Raw genomic sequence first — 18,943 nt, 5'->3', positions numbered from 1 at the left:
ACCACTTCTGGACTCCACATAAAAGTTACTCCTGTGGATCTGCCAGTGACGGCCGGCTCATCCAATTACATACAATTTCATAGTAATTAGCCCAGCCAATGTGAGCATGGCAGACCTTTGTTTACAGCAAAGAGGTCAAAGCAAAACGGAGGCCTGGACATTATCAAAACTTTACAGTTGGTGTTTCGAATCTTTTTCAGTTCTAGCAGGTCGGAGTTCTGTCTCTATAAGCATGGCACAAATAAATGTTTCTTAAAATGGGCACATTTGCCAGCATGATTCCAGCTTCAGAATGCTTCATGTTGGTCCTTGCACTGCCCGCTATTGGTAGTTACTGAGGACTACACAGTGGTCTCATGTTGATTATCTATGTTATACGAGTCTTTCTATAGTTATATTCACAGGTTTGAACTTTCAAGTTGGTCACGAACGGACTAGCATTCACTTTTTAAAGGACCAGTCCTGAAACCAACTCATATGCAATAAGCACAGCTTTCCCTAAGGACCAAAATAAGAACTCAGTCCTGGTCAGGTGGCTCAGCTGGTTGGTGCTTCATTCCACACACAAGCGCCCTCCCTTTAAAAAAAAGGTTGCGAGTTCAATACCCCGTCGGGGGACACACAGGAGGCAACCGATTGATGTTTCTCTCTTACATGGATGTTTCTTTGTCTCTAAAATCAATAAAAATATATCTTTGGGTGAGGATTAAAAAAGAAAAAGTAAGAGAAAAAATACATATGAGAACAAAGGAAAGGAAAACAAATTTTTGTAATGCACAAAAGTTTGCTAGAGGAAATAAAAGTTTCCCCTGCTTTATTTTTTCCTTTATTACGAAGCTCAATCAACTGTGAAAATTTCAGCTTCAAGTACTTTATAAAACTAGACAGAAACCCAAATAAAAGGCCCATAGTCTGCAGTGAATCTTGCAATGTGAAAGGTTGGAAAACCTGTAGGGAAGTCTCTTCGGGCCGGAGCTGCCAAAACAAACAGCAGCGCACACTGAGACCATGTCAGGGCCTGGGCGTCACCCCGGTTCAGGAGCAGAACCAAAACATGTAACCAGAAAATCTCGTTTGCTATTTTCAAACTAATCATGACCGAAACAAAAACATTACTTCAGATTCTCAAGTTTAGTCAGGTCGAGAAGGGCCCATTTTATTTTAATCTACTTTAATTGTATAAGCCCTTTTAACTTTCCACAGTGTTGGTCAGAAAGAGTTTAACACAATATTTAGTTATTGTCTCTATCTGTACTGAAACTTCAAAATGCGAGTAACCTTATTTACTAATTACAATGTGTTTTACAGGCATTTCTGAAAGTTATTTTTCAAACTAATTTTGAAAAGTTAGTTTTGCTACTTCTTTATAGAAGACTGGCATTACAGTATGTCTTAAAAAACTGACTGGTATCAAAGAAAGTGAATCTCAAAACTAGTTTCATAAACAGGGTGTGTCCCTACTAATTATTTCAAGAGGCCTCATTAAAGTTTTAAAACAAAATTGTTACAAATAAAAACTCAAATTGTGCCTAGTCAAAGTTTTTTGAACACTGACTTTTGCTCTAAAATCAACTGTAATTTACTTAGAGAAACATTAATTGGCACAACAAACATATATTTATTGAACTCTATGCCAGGTACTTTGAACTATGCATCCATTTTCTCATTTTAATATCATGACATAGCTTGGGTAGCAATAGGCAACTTGTAAAAAATTTCAGTGGTTATCCAATTTATTAGCAGCAAAATGGCACTCAAAAACAGAAGGCCTAAAAATTAAAGTTTCGTGTAACCAATAAAATTTATATTTTTAAAGAACATTCAATGACATAAAAATACGTTCAGGGTAGAGTTATAAAATAAAAAGTTCTAAACTGTATACGATAATAATATCCTAATATGTAAGCAAAACATGTATCTGTGTATACTTTTGAATAGTATCTCTGAATGGCAAAATTATCAGGAATTTTCCTAATTTTCTAAAATAAACCTATATTATTTTTATAATCAGTAACCCCCCCATTAAGTGTTACTGAAATAACTAAATCTGGTTGTTGAATATATGAGATTTTAAATTAAATTTAGTATGAACAGGATACATGATGTAGTAGTTAGAAAATAAGTTCCTCAGACATTTTAATATATTTTGGTAAAAACTAGGGTATAATGAAAACTTCATTATGCAAATATTTCACTTACTGTTCTACCTGAGCTGTTCTACAATACAGCTTAAGTTTCCACTGCTTTAACTCAAATGTGAAAATTAAATATAGATTCTCTCAGAGACCATATTGCTTTTACCTTAAATTAAACGTGAACAGAGCACAAACCTATTGACTTCTTGGTGGATATCCGTTAAGAAATCGAACATGGACTCTGCAACCTTTGGACGTGCATCAGACCGTCAACAGGAATATTCTGTGCCACTGATCAATTTTGTGCATACAGTAGGCACTCAATACAAGTTGCTGAATGGATGGGCAGAGGAATGCATAAATGCCCTCTCTGCACATCAAGACCTACTTTCCCTTGTCTCAGTTTAGATGACCTGAGAAGCACTTCCTCAAAATAACCCTCTGGTTCACCATGAGAAGAATGCCTGGCACCAGCTGGTAGGAGATATTAATAGTGTGCCCATTAGGCACTTGTTCAAGGCACAGAGATAGCTCAGTGATAAAATCTTCAGAAGTATTTGGACATTTTTTTAGAAGTATTTGGACAGTTAACATTACTGGAATATGAATCAGTTGTGGTTCCTTAAATCTTTACTCTTTTAAGAAATCAACATTGGTTTGGGAAATTTCTTAAAAAAATAAGCAGCAAGTGCTTTCATTTTGGAGGAAGTCAGTATTTGAGCTAAAGAAGGGAAGCTGAAATAGGAAAATTCTTCTCTCTCTCTTTTTTTTTTCTGTGACAAGATGCTTTTGAAGGATTCAGATGCTAAAATCGAGAAGAGAGGTGCTGCTTGAGTACTCAGAAGGTTAGAGCACAGTCCCAATTCTGCAAGGTTGCGCGGGTTCCATTCCTGGTCAGGGCACATAAAAGAAGCAACCAAGGAATACATAAATTGATGTCTCTCTCAAATCAATGAAAATAAATAAAATAGGGAAGAGAATGGATTTGTTCCTTCAAACTTCAGTATTTGGTATTTTAGTGATCATTTACCACTGATAAAGAAGCCGCTTGTCCACAAGCCTATGTTTTTAATCCTCTGTAGGCAGCACAATGCTCAGAAACAGAGATATGCTGAAAATTACAAAGTATCTTAGGTCACCTTCAAGTGATCTTTGGAGGGCCTTGGGGAAGAATGGGATGGGACTATAACCAATTTTTCAAATAATACATGATCTAGAAATTCTTATATATTTACTAGACAGAATGAACCATTCCAGCTACAAATGGGTAGTTCATACTAATCTATACTGATCTAAAACTTTCTGGATATTTAGTTTAAGCAGGAAGTGACAAATTCTAAGCACCCCTTCTCATAAAACGGTCTGTATCTTCCATCACTTTAGATAGCTATAGAAACATACAGTTTTCCAGGTCATCACTTCAAAGATTATACAAAAGTATTGGTGTTAGGATGGATTGTTTTTCTTAGTGTATAATGTCTCTAAAGGTTTAAATCAATTCATGTTAAAATAAAAGCTACAGAAGCAGGTTTGAGTCCTCTAATACTCACAGGAGGAGACAGTTCTACCAGGTACCACACAAGGTAGAGACAGTGGGGAGTAAACAAGAATAAGATGTAGTTGCTGACTTTGAGGAACTTTGCATCTAGCTAGAAAAATATTTTGGGAAATGAGAGCTAATCAGATAAGAGAAATGCTCTATTATACAGTGTAAAGAAATCAGAAATTTACAGGCAGAGATATGTAACAGTCTCATTCTGTGTAAAAAATCAACTAAGGGTGGAGAGGTAGAGCCACCTGGAAGGACTTAGGAGTCTGGAAGAAACATTTTGACTTGACGTGACAGTGAACAGGGCAGCAGGAAGTTTTTGTAAAGCAGGATGAATTTAGGTCAGCTAAAGGAGTTAGGTCAACCAGGAAACTGATTAATAGAGGTTCAATTTTCTCTCAGCATGCTTTAGGCAATATCTCCCAAGACAACTAATGGATCTTTCAAAATTATCTTGATTTGGCCCTGGCTGGGTAGCTCAGTTTGGTAGAGCATCATCTCAACACACCAAGGCTATGGGTTTGATCTCCCATCAGGGCACATGCAAAGAACCAACCAATGAATATGTAAATAAGTGGAACAACAAATCAATGTTTCTCTCTCTCTTTGAAATCAATAAATAAATACTGAATTTTTTTCTTGGTCTTTAAAAACTCTTTTATCATTTCAATTGACAATATTTATACTATAATTCTGATCTCTCTTTTGCTCTTTCAGGTATATCTCAAGGAATGTAGCTGGTGAATAAAAACAAGAGGAAAAAAGAGAAGAATAATTAATTAATATAAACTTGAAAATTACTGGTACAAAAGCATTTGACTTGTAAGTCAACTGACATTAATGTGAAAATAAGATGGTGTCATTATCACTGAATTTAATTCTGGAAAAATTCTAATGTATGCTTCTATTCTATGGACCATTAAACTCACTTATAAATCATAAAATGCACGATTATTACTTACTGTGTTTTATTTTGTGAGCAATTTACTATTTATGCATGCTAAGAATAAAGTAACTTTACTTTGTTATGTAACTCAGCACATTATCAAAGAGCATAATGACATTCCACTTAGCTCAAATAGATAAATAAACAAATATAGATCGATTTTACCTTTGTTTTAGTCGTCTCTTGGCTGTTGTGGGAACATTAGCACCGTAGCCATAGGAAAAAAGAACCCTTTCAGCTTCATCTTCATTTTCAACTGGAAAATATTAGAAGTATATGATATAAAATAACTTTTTTCTTAAGAAACACAGTAGAAGTAAAAATAAAAGAGGCTATAAGCATCACAGAGCATAAGGACATTAAAAATGTGTAATCTTAAACTGGCCATTTGTAAGCAGGAGCATATTTCTTAGAGTATGTGCTTGTTTGAATTTGTTCCATTTCCTTTTAAAAGGTATAAAGGATTGCATCATATGACATCAGTTTTTCTTATTATAAAACATAATAATACAGATGTGTTATTCTAAATGACTCAAAGCCTTTCTCTGTGAAAATATGTAATTATAAAAAAGTAATAACATCAATCTTATTACTTTTCTTCTTGATAAAGAAATGACTTTTTAATTAGAAAGGATGTGCATTATTTTATCAGAACAATTTTATTTTCACTTGGAAAAAAAGTAAGCACTTAGATAGGCTACTCTGTAGCCTAGACAATGTGCAGTACTAAGAATGCATTGATGGCCTCTTTTTTTTTAATTACTAAAAATGTCCAGCAAAACTATTTTCTACTAAATTGTGCTGTTGTCACACCACTTACCCAAAGGAATTTTACTAACAGGTTAAAATTTCGTAGTTAAAAGGTTTAAGTGAAATGATAATTTGACTGTAAGTTGGGATTTAAAAATTTAACCAAAGGCCATAAATTTACCAGCTCAAGTAAAAGCAGTCAATGACATATTAACAATACTGTAGTTTTAAGCATCAACAACAGTATTTTAATTTCAAAAAAGAAACTTACTCTTAGAAGTTTCTCAGATTTGAAACAAACCCACATATTTTCCATTAGTAAGTGAAGCTGACTACATGCAGGTCTATCACTATAATACGCGCTTCTTTGTTGATTTATCCTTCTACAGTGGAGTAAAAATTTTAGGAATGTTCCCAAGTGTTTTCCTTCAATTTTGTCCCTGGTTTTCAAGGTGAACCCAGATTAGTTTTCAGGGGCAGAACTGTCAGCTGTGAGGGACGTGGAAACAAGAGGCAATACATGCCATTGGCAATCGTGTTATCCGCAATCACGGCTTCAGATCCAAACAGAGTCCTCCAGTTCACCTCCATCAGAACCTGAGCTGGTGTTATATACCCAGCCCACTCTTGTCTCTCTTAAATAGTTCTAAATCCAGAAGGGAAAGGGGTAAATTTAGTTAACATCTTTAAGACACCATCAGTTAGATATCGATGGGCATCTTAAATTTGAGTTTGATAGTTATTAGACTAATTACTCATGGGATAACTATGCCAGTGGTGATTTAATTTCTATACAATATGGTAAATGGCAGTAAAAAGATGTGACTGTGTCTTAGAAGCACAGAGCAACTGTATCTCAGTGCCATTATTTTTCTCATACTAAAGGATAAGGAAGGTGTGCAAAGACTGACATTCATTGAGAAGGCGCAGGAGGGAATCACGTGTATAAAGGCACAGAGGTGGGGAGTTTTAGTAATTGTGAAGAAAATGGCTGGAGTTAGTCTGGAGTACAAAAGTAGGTTCAGTTCTAACTCTGAATAGGACTTGTTTGCTAGAATAAGGAGTATGAAATTTATTTTATAGTTAGTAAGAAGTTAATGCAGGTAGGTGGCATGACCAACAGATTTTTGTTGTTGATGCTGATACTGTAGGGAAAAAAATTCCACTAACGGGGAAAAAGATGGCCTAGATTGGTAGCACCAAGGACTCCTCCTAAGTTGCAGTAGTAATCAGTTGATACATGGTCCACAGTAGCAATGGAGCATGGAAAAACAGAACTTGGATTCTAGACAACTACACACAGGTGAAGGTGAGATGGGCCACTAGACTAGGTAGAATAGGGGAGGAATCAAGACTGACAAAAGCCAGTTGGGTAATTATACAGACTTTATTAACAGATTAACATAAGAAAATCAGTAAGTTTCAGGGAGGGAAGAGAAAATATAAATAATGGTAGATATTCAATGACTTCAGGAACTCCATACAGACCTGTGGACATTGTGGAAAGAGATAAGATTACCCAGAACACAAGAGAATGAGGGCAGGGGAAAACCCTGGGAACTATTAGATAGAAGAGACAACAGAGTGAGGGAGAGAAAACAAGCCAGAGGCAGGTGATTGAGGGAGCAAGAGAGGGGTTTTGAGAATTATGACAAATGCCAAGCAGAGGTTTCAAGTAGGATGAGAATTAATAGAGAGTCCCTGAATTTGACAACCAGAAATCTGGTTTTCATTTTATATTTGAATTTATTGAGCTTCTAGATAATATTTGTCTTTTTTACAACTTGATGAGATGTTGAAAACTAAATCCCTCAAATATCCAAATAACACATTTATTTGATTATAAACAGCAATGCAAGTGTAAATGGGGTACTTTAATTTGCCAAGGTCACGCTTCAATAAATGGAGTGTAACCATCTTTCTGTCAGCTGAGGTTATTTAGATGGCAATCCCTTGAGTACTTCACACATTGTAGTACTAAAAGAATGTTTTGTGCTCACATTTTTGAAACTTTAGTTAATAAGTATCCGTTAAACAATAATAAAAATATTCTAATTTCCAATGTGAATGGATAAAGAAGAGCTTAGTTTCTTGGTCTTCCAAGTACAAATAAATATGTTTTATTCTAGATGGTTTTAAATGGCTTATACAATATCAAAATAAAAAGTAATTTCTATATTTCTTCTAAAGATTTTATTTAAAAATATTTATACATATAGAAAAATTGAAAAAGGTGAATGAACAGTGTATACCCATATATACAATATCTGGATTCTAAATTAAACATTGTACTATATTTATTTACCACACATTGTTCCATTCCATATCAACCCATAAATCTAGCCCTGGCTGGTGTGGCTCAGTGAATTGAGTGCCAGCCTGAGAACCAAAGGGTCACTAGTTTGAGTCCAAGTCAGGGCACATGCCTTGGTGGCAGGCCAGGTCCCCAGTAGGGGGCGCATGAGTAGCAACCACACGCCTATATTTCTCTTTCTCCCTCTCTCCCTCCCTTCCCCTCTCTCTAAAAATAAATAAATAAAATCTTAAAAAAAAAATCTATCTTATTTTTTGTGTGTATTTCAAAGTACATCTGCCCTTCAGACCTTCACAGTTCAACATGTAAATCATCAACTACTAGTCCAATTTTCTTTGTAGTTCATTTGTAAAAAATAAAATTTATATATGGTAAAAGGTACAAATCCTAAGTATACCTGTCAATTTTACTTGTCACTGTATCGTGATTGGTTGGCAATCTGAAAATAGTGCTACTCCTCCTTTGCGATCTTTACACTTTTTTTTTTCTTGTCTTATATTACTGCTACAAGCTCAATTACGATGTGTAATAGAAGCTATGAAAATATAAATCCTTTCCCAGCTATCTCCTTTAAAGGGAAAGAATTTAATATTTCATCATTAGGTATGATATTAGCAATGGATTTTTTTGGTAGATTTTCTTTATCAGATTGAGGAAGTTTCTTCTCTTTACTAATTTGTCTCAATACAAGGACATATGCAAAGTTACAGAGCTAAGAAAGAGTATAGAACTTTCAACATAATCCGATGTGCTATGAAATGGTAAGGCATAAAAAGTAGAAAGATAAATGAGTCTAAAGGTAAAAAAGTCATGCTAGGGAATTTGACTGTAGGCTGTCTTTAGATGATAGAGGCATTCAGGCCAGTTCATGGTATGATCAAACCTGTATTTTACAAAGACAACTCGCACTCAGTGGAGAAACTAAAGATAAGTTTGAAAACGATTGCAATTTCAGACATTGAAAATGGAAAAAGACAATGGTAGGAATGAAGTAACAGTTTTTCTTAAATTTGCCTATATGTTTAATATAGTCTTTACAATAAAATGTTCCCCAATTAGATTCAAATGTAATGTCAACTTCAATTGATGTTTAAATGTACTTTTATAAGAAAGCTGCTGTTATTTCTCACCTTTGAACACAAATAATGTACTGTAGCAAACATTATAGTCAATGGTGAAATGTTAATTTAAAATATTCCCCTTAGAGTCAGAGGCAACACAGAAAATAAAAGTAGAGATCAGGGTAAAAAATTTTAACGCAGTACAATCAAAAAAATTTCTATCTGTTGTTCAAGACTCATTCAAGTGTCATCTCCTCTCTTAGGTATTTGTCGCCACAAAGGCTGAATTTACTGAGGGTCTCTTTTCTGTACTTTCATCAAGGACTGCCTATCTCTTGCTAATAGCACTCAGCTCACTTAATTATCTGTTCATGTTTGTCTCTCCCAGTAAGCTAAACAAGAAACCCCTATAAGCAAGTATTATTGTACGAACTCCACAGTCCCACATCCGGCATATGCAAACACTTAGTTAACACTGAATGAGTGAACTGAAATAGAAATAAAATCTACCACAGTTAACCTATTTAAAAAAAAACTCAACTACTGGAACTAAGACTGTTTAAAATATAAAATATTCTTTTTAAAAAGTTGCCCATTAGGGGGTTGGCTGGGATGGGAGTAAAAGACAGAAAACTATACTTGAACAACAATTAAATTGAAAGAAAAGTTACCAATTATATTTGAAAGAAATATACCAAAGCAGTTTAAGGAACACTACCAGGTTCTTTGGTGGTTCTAATTAAAAATGTAATAAAAAAATTAAAACGAAAAGCTGTGTGGGAGGTGTTGGGAGGCAGGCTTACTTTCTGCAGTTTGGATTATTATTTCGTCAAGCTCTTTTTCCAATTTCTCATAGATGTCTAGCCTTGCCTGATGCTCAGAGTTCTGTGCTTGAAGTTCAGTAATGCGTTTTTCAGAAGAGGCTTGGAGACTATAAAATTCTTTAGTTAAAACCTAATGGTGAAAGAAAAAAAATTGCAAAGGCAGAATTAAATAAGTTAACAGTTAAGACAAAAACATGATAGAAAAATATTTTTAGTTTTTTTCTCTCCTTTTAAAAATTTAGATATGAAGAGAAAGTAGTTCAACTGAGATGACTGAGAAAGTACAATACAATTATTTCTACAGAAAACAATTCAGTTGTTTTTAACAGAAAATGACAAAGCACTTTTTTATTACATAATTTAATAAAAACAAATGAAAAGCCGAAATAGTGATGGGAGTCAGACTAGCATTTGCTTGTCAGAATTCAACAATGCAGTGACACCACACTTACCGGGAGGTCATTTATCTAGAAACCGCAGCCGTTTTGAGAAACAGCTTCACTTAGGGAGCTATGTGCAGAGACACACTCATAACGACCCCTTCAGTTTCCCACCAGCACTTATTTTGCCTACTTTTGCCATATTTTTAGTAAGATTTTTGGTTTCTCGAATAATCATAACTTCAAAGCAGCCAGTCAAACAAATGTACATGGGAAGAGCTACCTGGGGCTATATCAGAAAATGCCTTTGCATAAAAAGAAAGGATAAAAAATTACACAAAACGATGCAAAAGGCATGGAAATGGAGTTATTTTGGGTAAGAACAAAAAGTCCTATATTCTTGAATGGTAACTCATTGGGAACCACTATCACGATAATTGTAACTTCACTAAAAAAGGAGACCTTTCTAGTGGCAAAGGGATGTTTTAATGCTTAAATTGCATTCCAATTATCTAAAAGTTTATTTATTAGTACAGATTCAATTAAGGAGTGGTATTACACTTGCTTCCTCACACAGTGCTGAGAAGCAATAGAATATTATGGTTAAAAACACGGTTTGGAGCCAGAAGGATCTGGATTTCAATCCTACCGCTGGCACTTACTAGTTGTGATCTTAGGCAATTACTTATTCTTTCTAGGTCAACCTCAAAATATTGTTGGAGGATTCAATGAGATGGTCAATTCAGAGTTTAGCAGAGTGCACAGAACATAGTAAATGTTGAAAAATATTATTACTACTGTAAGAAATACAGTTACAAAAACTTGTGCCCTGGCTGGTGTGGCTCAGTTGGCGAGGCACCATCCTGCAAACTGAAAGGTCGCAGGTCTGATTCCTGGTCAGCACATGTCTCACGTGTGCGTTTGGGCCCGGTCAGGGCCTGTAGGCAAGGCAGCCTATCGATGTTTCTCCCTCGCATCGATGTTCCCCTCCATTTCTCCCTCCCTTCCCCTCTTCAAAATCAGTAAGTATGTCCCCAGGTGAGAATAAAAACAAAAAAGGTGTAGTAAATGGCTCATAGAAATAGAGATGTATGAACTTAAATTAACCTCAATTCTCTACGATTTAACAGTTTTGAAGAAAACATTTTTTCCAACAGGCACATAGTTCATTGTAAAAATGTATGTGATTGAGTGCTTTCTGTGAGGTGAAAAAGAACATGCAGAAGAACTATTTACAGTTTTTAACAAGTATATATTACGATTTAATTTCCTTAATCTATTCCATCTCATTTCCTCCAACTATTTCCATTAAAACATTCCCTCAAAATAAACTAAACACTATACTCCATCCTCCAAATATATTCCTTTGGAGGGTGAAGAAAGAATACTATGGGAAAATATCTTTCGGATAATTTCTAATGCCCTTGATTTGGGTAAGAAAAAGGAAATTCAAATTTAAGCATTATTTCTTCCTGCTGGCTGGGAATGTGCTTTCCAGATACTTGTTATTCTTTCTTAAAGAAATCATTACACAGTGAAACAATCTGGGGCCTTCACAGACTTCATTATATTGTGGTATAATTCATTAAAAAATATGGTTGCTGATAGCACTTATTAATTCCACTGTCAAAAAAGAAGAAAGAATCAGTAAAGATAGTGTTAAATGACTGTTCTCATAGTAGAGCTGGTATTTTTCAGCTGCATCCCACCCTCCCAACAAAAAACCACAACAAAAAAAATTGCAAAAATAGATATCTAAAGAGATAAAGAATCAAAAAGTTGAAAATGAGATATGTCATCAGATATTATTTTAAGACAAAACTTCAAAAACAGTATTAAATTGAGAGACATAATTTAAAATTCTCTCTTCACAACATAGAAATCTCCAGAAACTTCTGACTGTGCGTATCTTGCAAACACATCAGCACCCCACGATGAAGAATTCCCTTTCAGCGTGGATTTGTCTGAATGACCAGTCTACACAGAGTCACTACTGTTTCTGAAAAGCCAAAGGAGAACTTCATTATTAGACCTATGGAATGCTATTATATTAAAGATTCTTCAGGAAAAACCAATATATAAACATGAATGTACAAAATAGGTCAACTGCTTTTAGGAAACCACTGAATATCAAGGTCTCAGTGGATAGTTCCTTTCTTTAAATAACTTAGTGAAAATGCAAAATTATATATATACACACACAAAATTATAGGCCAATGATTTTTCAAAAGTCACAAAATATAAAGAGCCAGTGTTTTGAGAGCACTTGTCACCTGATACTTAAGACAAAATAAATTATTCTTGAGTTATAAATACATGAGACTGTTCAGTAAAAGCCACAGAAAACTACATAATAATTGTAGTAAGATTTACCCCTCACAAAATTATTTTTCTGTAAATTATTCCTTCTAATAAGAGTTGTCTTAGAAATACCTTCTAGTATTTCAGGAAAATGGATTCAAATAATGGTTCTATGTTAGCACTCATCAAACCATTCATTCACTCATAAACTAATTATTGAGCACCCACCAGGAGCAAAGCACTGCTGGGCACTTGTGACGCAATGATAAATGAATAGTTCCTGTTCTCTCAAGGCTCCTAGTTTGACAGAGGAGAAGGTGTACAGAAATTCCCCTAAGTTTTTCTATCAACCAGTGTTTTAAGGATCCCAATAATTTTTATGAAGGTATTTTCCATATAAGACATTTATATGAAGAAACACTGTCAATTTACTATTCACCTGCACCCACAGACCAAGTGGGTAGGTCCATAGGAGAGTGGTTTTCACTCTGCAAGGTGCAACCTTTCTGAGGTCTTGAAACCAACTTGGACTGCAACAGCTAACAGTATGAAAATAGAATGGTTTAGAAAACATCAGCGCTATATGTTATAAAGTGTTTAGTGAAATGCTTGTTTCAAAAGTTCAGAGAGAAAAAGTGTTTCTCTATATTCCTATACACCCCACGACCCTGCTCCAAGACACATTCTTAAGCGCAGTCATCCAACATGAAAAGAAAAAGGAAAGTCATTTTGTTATGAATCATGAAATTTAAACCATGGAAAACATTAACTTGCAAAAGATGAATTGCAAACCAGCTAGTCTAATGCAGTCTCACTGAATGTGCATGGTAGAATTTGCTGTAGCAGATTACACTGGCCGCGGTTTCCTAGGAAGCTGTCTGAAAAGTCCTAACTGGTCTTCTCCACTTAACTTTGGCAGTGGGTACCATCTGCAGTTTTCACCTTTGTTTTCTTAAAGATGTACGTATTTAATATCATTTTTATGTCTTCACTAAGACTTTATTTTCTGAGACACCCTTTATCTTGTTAATCTTAGTTTTACTTATCAAAATACTTTTCAGAAATGTAATTTGAGATATAGTAATTAATACTTACATTGTTAGCTAATTAATCATGTTAATAGGATTACCGAATCTTTCATTCAATGTTTTTAATGACTATTTTCCCCAAATCTAAAATACTGAAGAACATGATTGTGTGTAATCATACAAGGTATGATTATAGCAAAATATAACTTAAACTAATTGAAAATCTTTTAATTATCTACTATTAGACACTTAAGTTACTTCTAATTTTTACTATAATAAATAATGCTGTAATGTATACCATTAATATGAACCTTTATAACATCTTATTATTTCTTTAGGTAAAATTCCTTTAACTAAAATTACTGGATCAAAATTTTTTTAAAGATTTTATTTATTTATTTTTAGAGAGGGGAAGAGAAGAAGAGTGGGAGAAATGTCAATGTGTGGTTGCCTCTCCTGTGTCCCCTACTGGGGCCTGGCCTGCAACCCAGGCATGTGCCCTGACTGGGAATCGAACCAGCGACTCTTTGCTTCACAGTCCCATGCTCAGTCTACTGAGCTACACCAGCAGGGCTAATTACTGGATCAATTTTTTAAGGCCATTAGCCACATTGTCATATTGTTGTCCAGAAGGGATGTCCCATTTTCTAATTGCATGAGATTTACCATTTAAGGGTACTCTTGCCAACACTTCAAAAATAACAAACAGACCCATGTAATGGTAAAAAGGAGTTTAAATTCACATTTCTTTAATTACTAGGAAGAACGCATTCTCATTTATTTCTTACAATTTGCATTTCTTTTCCTGGAAATACTGCATTCCTTCTTTTCACCTATTTATCTATAACAGGAAGGTAGGTCCTGTTGATAAGAGGTCTTTTAAAAAGAAATACACTCTTGGGCACAGACAATGAGGCGGGAGTGGGCGGGGATGGGGTAGGGGAGAGCAATGGGGCAAAGGGCAGACAACTGTAACCGAACAACAATGAAAGAAATAGAAAGAAAGATCCATGCCTTTTCTCATACACAAGAGAAATATTATTGACAAAGCTCAATATGACATAGACCTTGTACTCATGGACCTCACCTGCTATGCTAATTTTGAAAGAAAAGTTTATATAGGTACCTCCAATTTTTTCTGGTATTTTTCACATTCCACCTGACACTGTGAGAGATTTCTTGCAGTTTCCTCTTGTATAAGTTGCACACGCTCACTTTCAAAAGATTTTAATTTACTTTGATGGAGAAATTCGGTTACTTTGCTTTCTGTACTAAGTTGTAGTTCTCTGTACCTGAAAGAAGGAGAATGGTTATGAGACTTTAAAGAAAGCTTGATGACTTATATAAACACAAACATTACTACTACTTTTCTACACCTCCATTTTATCATGCAGTTAATAACATATTTATTCAGCAAAGTTTTTGTAAATAATTTAGATAGGCATGTATATGGAAATATGCTAACTCCAGAGAACAAAATGTACCAATTAAACTTCTTCTAATGCTCCCTTGTTTTTATTCCTTTCATCCAAGAGTAATTATTACCTATTATTACTGTAAGACATTTACAGTAAAAAATGGTAAGAGGAAGTTTCAGTTATATTGCTTAAAATGATTTAATTTCTATATATTCCACAGGCCTTAAATCTACAGCATTGCTTCCAGGCTTGCTATTTCCTTCTAAGCCTAATCTCAGATGGAGAAGAATGGCATGAAATATGCAATTTAAACTGCAAATTCTTGAGATACTTGTAAAATAAATTTCTGAGTAAATATATATATTTGGATATTACAAGAAAACATAAAGTACAAATTACAAAGACAGATGTATAACTACAAAGTCTATTACAACAAAGATAAGGAAAATTCTCATTTCAGTTATAACTAGTAATAAAAATATTTCCACTTAACATATAAATCACCACATATTGTAAATTAAAAAATGCTTCAGGTTGATTATGTTCTAACAGAAAGCAAAACCCAGACTCATCATACCTTTTCAGGGAGCTATTCTGAACCCAGCATAACACTAAATATGTTACTAAAATTCATTTATTTAAATGATTATTGAGTTAGTCAATTTATTAGGTAAATATGTATACAATGGTAGACAAAAAAATTTTTCCCCCTTAAAGAACTTACTTTTCTGTGGAAGACAAGAAAATAAAGACGAAACTTCAACAGAGTGTGTCAAGTGCTTATTAGGGTAATCCCTGGGTTCAAAGGGAACATACATATGTGTGGAAGGCAGGAGGAAGTACAGGTGGGAAGTGTTTTAGGAAGAAGAAGCCAGAGTATGTGTAGGGTAGGGAAGCAGAGGGCATAGGCTATTTAATTCACAGCATCTCATTATATCCTTCCAATAGCCCTATTAGGTTTTACAGATGAGGAACATGTGGCTCAAAATATTGAGTATTTCTTTAACAGATAGAAGTTGCTAGTAGAGGACTTCCAGTCAAGATGGTGGTGTAGGCAGACACGGGCAACCTCTTTGCACAACCTCATCAAAATTACGATTAAAATATAGAACAACCATCACTGAGAACTGTCAGAAATCAAGTCGAATGGAAGTCTGACCACTACGGAAGTAAAGAAACCACATGCATCCAGACTGGTAGGAGGGGCGCAGACAGGAACAGGCTGGTTCCTCCCTCACGTGTGGTGGGTAAAAATTCAGGAGCGGTATCTTGGGACTGAGGAGGGCCAGCCCCACACCAGGTGTCCCAGCCCAGAGTTCCAGGGCCAGGGAGATAAGTGCCCATAACTTGTGGCTGCAAACATCAACGGGGATTGAGTCCTCGAAAGAAACGGCTGGAGCCCTAAGCAGTTCCATTTAAAGAACCCCCACACATGGACTAATCTACTCAACTAAATCACTCACTCGTTTAATCACCAGCTGCACCAGGGTAGCAGCCTGAAGGCACCAGTGGCAAACAGGGGGAAACTGAAGTGTCTGGTACCAAGCTGAGCAGAGGCCTCTGCCCCTTTTCTAAACCCTCCCGCCCCTACTTCTCCCGCTCCACTACTTTCTTCTCAGCTTCCTGGCATCTTCTAGCTCATTTTTGCTCAGTTTTGGCTTGCCGCTGTCCACATTCACCTCAGGCCCCTGCACCATAGCCATCCGTCCAGAGCCCCAGACCGAAAACTCACTGTCCCTTTTTGGTTACAGCCATCTGCATGGGCGTGAAGTAGTAAAAAATTATTTTACACAAAAATGTATTAATTCAACATTTTGCTGACATGAAAATGTCCCTGTGCTCAAGGAGTATTTTATAAATATAAACATATAAAATGTGTGAAATCAATACCTACTTTGTATGCTACATTACAGAACACACTAGATTACATCACTAAAATAGATTCTGGCTAAGTCACTTAAAATGTGATATTGATCTTTAAAATAATAAATTGTTTTGAAAAGATTTAACTACAAAGTTTGCCTTCTTATGGATTCAGGACATTGTGGGTAATTCTGAGATCAATGCAAACTCCAAATAAGAAATTAAAAGCTTAGCTTTTATTCCCACCTGTTGTTATTCATTATATGGCATCTGAAAGTTACTTTTAGCACTATTATTCTTTCCTTATATTGAAAAGTTAAATAATAGTGATCTTCTCGAAATGTGAGAATACTAAGTTTAATAAACTGACAAACCTAATTAATGTTAATTCTATAGATCAAATGAACTTTGAGAATACTGTTTAGCAAATTGACAAAACAAATGATAATTCTATAGTAACAAACTATAGAAATGATCCCTGAAAGTATAGTCTTGATAATTCTATAAATCAAATGATAATTCTAAAGGATTAACCTATTCCCTTGTTGTTTATACCATGAAAGAATCTTCCTAAAAAATTATGCCTTTTACAAAGGCATAATTATCCTTTTCATTTGTTAAACTGTGAAAATGCTGAAGGAAAAAGGCGGTTCCAGCAGGAGGAGCAGACAACCAGGGCACAAGGTGGGAGTTTAAGGGAACTCCCTCTTACTTGTTTTGCTAATATAACCAAGCACAGTTTACTGTGTGAACTCATATTCTCATTTATCCTCTTAACGTGAACATCTTGTTTACACTAACTCAATGTTATTTATATGTTAATGACTTTCTGTTTGATATTCTAATTCACCATAGTAAGAGGTCAAATTTCCTAGAAAGTATAATCAGAATCTCCAATTATCCTTACAAACCTCTCATCCCGGGGCCCACATCTGGCTAGATTATTCTCTGTGCTACATTTGTAACTGGGTTCTTCTAGTTTTCATAAGACTCAGCCATATATCACATGCTGCTGTACAAACACTAATCTGAAATCCTAGAAATGCTTGCTCTTAAGGAATATTTGCTGCAACAGAGTTTGGGGCTGGCTGTATCGGGAGGAAACATGTTCAAGGCGCTCTGGGCCAATACAGAGAAAACACTCTACTTCAGAATACATGGAAGGCGGGGTCATGGTTGTGTCCCTAAAGCCGTGTGTGAGGAAGGTAACTGAATCCCGTTTTGAAGCAAAGGGGGCAGAGACTGATGATCAACTCTGAAACAGAGATGGGTCTGAATCTCCACCAGACATGTATGACATACGGTTTCCCCACGTACTCACCAATATTCGGTATTATCACGTATGGAAATGTTTGCCCTGCACCTTATATGTGAATCATCCCTTCATATAAAGTTTTCTATCCTTTTCACCTGATATTATGCTAAAATTTCTCCTGTGCTATTAAATTCCTTTCCTATGTATTAATTTTATTGTCACTGTAATTTTTCATTCTTAATTATTACACTACTGTCAGACATCTAGCTCTTCCCTAATTTCTCACCTCATTTCCTCACACCACAGAGTAGTACCCATCCACTGCTAAGCCTTACACTCTGAATAAAGTCTGAATTTCCCAAAACAAAATACATCTTTGAAGGAAGAAGGCCGTTACAATCAAGGGCTGCTCTGAGTGAGGAAAAGTCACCATCCTGAGCATTGCTAGGATGTGTGTGGGAAAGCATAGGAGGCGCAACTGTGACTACTTTGCTGGAAGGTACTATCATTTGGACACACGTATTCTAGTGCGTTTCTTAAAAAGGTAAACTCAACTCATTACTTAAGTGCATATTTAGACACATACCATAGACACCTGAGAATCACATAAGGGCATTTACACTTACATAAAAAGGAAAAAAAATATCCTGAAGAAATTATATCACTGTAGTAGGTAAAAAATATCTGGGTGAAGAGAGGTTGGAAAAAAAGTTAGTTGTTTTTACATTAGACATTTTCACTTGAAAAAGTAATTTTCTGAAAGGCAAATAAAAATTTTTTGACATGTAAAAAATGAAAAATTAAGTATTTTCTATGCAAGTAATTTTGGATGAGATCTCTTTAACTGTCTACAACACGGTGTTATTAGCCAAGTAAGGGACAAAGTTTGTATCATGGCCTCATCCATGTCTAGTAAATTAAGTCTTTGGTTGGTTGGTTTTTTAATATCCTGAAAATATTTACAAGATCTCTACACCCAGAAATAGGCACCCCTGTTTACCACACCCAATCTACAATTTCTGATACTTTATAAAAAGTAAAAAAAAATCTTTAAAATTTAGTTTTATATACTTCAGAACATATCAATTTAATGTACATTTATTTATATTTACATTTATA

At 35.1% G+C, this 18,943-nt stretch overlaps 1 protein-coding gene and 1 pseudogene across 2 annotated transcripts in view; both read right to left on the bottom strand.

Moving 5' to 3' along the window:
- Positions 1-18,943, bottom strand: part of PIBF1 (progesterone immunomodulatory binding factor 1) — a 178,698-nt gene that overhangs the window by 69,780 nt on the left and 89,975 nt on the right. For both annotated transcript variants that reach the window (XM_037153253.2, XM_053665641.1), the window contains 3 exons: positions 14,415-14,580; positions 9,559-9,709; positions 4,796-4,886 (listed from right to left, as the gene is read on the bottom strand). In XM_037153253.2, coding sequence (XP_037009148.2) covers positions 4,796-4,886; positions 9,559-9,709; positions 14,415-14,580 — 408 coding nt within the window. The remainder of the gene's footprint in view (positions 1-4,795; positions 4,887-9,558; positions 9,710-14,414; positions 14,581-18,943) is intronic.
- On the bottom strand, positions 16,986-17,063 carry LOC119055124 (uncharacterized; annotated as a pseudogene).

This window comes from Artibeus jamaicensis, unplaced genomic scaffold (assembly GCF_021234435.1).
Source record: "Artibeus jamaicensis isolate MK-2021 breed Jamaican fruit bat unplaced genomic scaffold, CSHL_Jam_final contig_415, whole genome shotgun sequence".
In the NCBI taxonomy this organism is placed as follows: Eukaryota; Metazoa; Chordata; class Mammalia; order Chiroptera; family Phyllostomidae; genus Artibeus; species Artibeus jamaicensis.
Note: the sequence above shows the minus strand (reverse complement) of the source record. Positions and strands in the feature narration are given on the sequence as shown.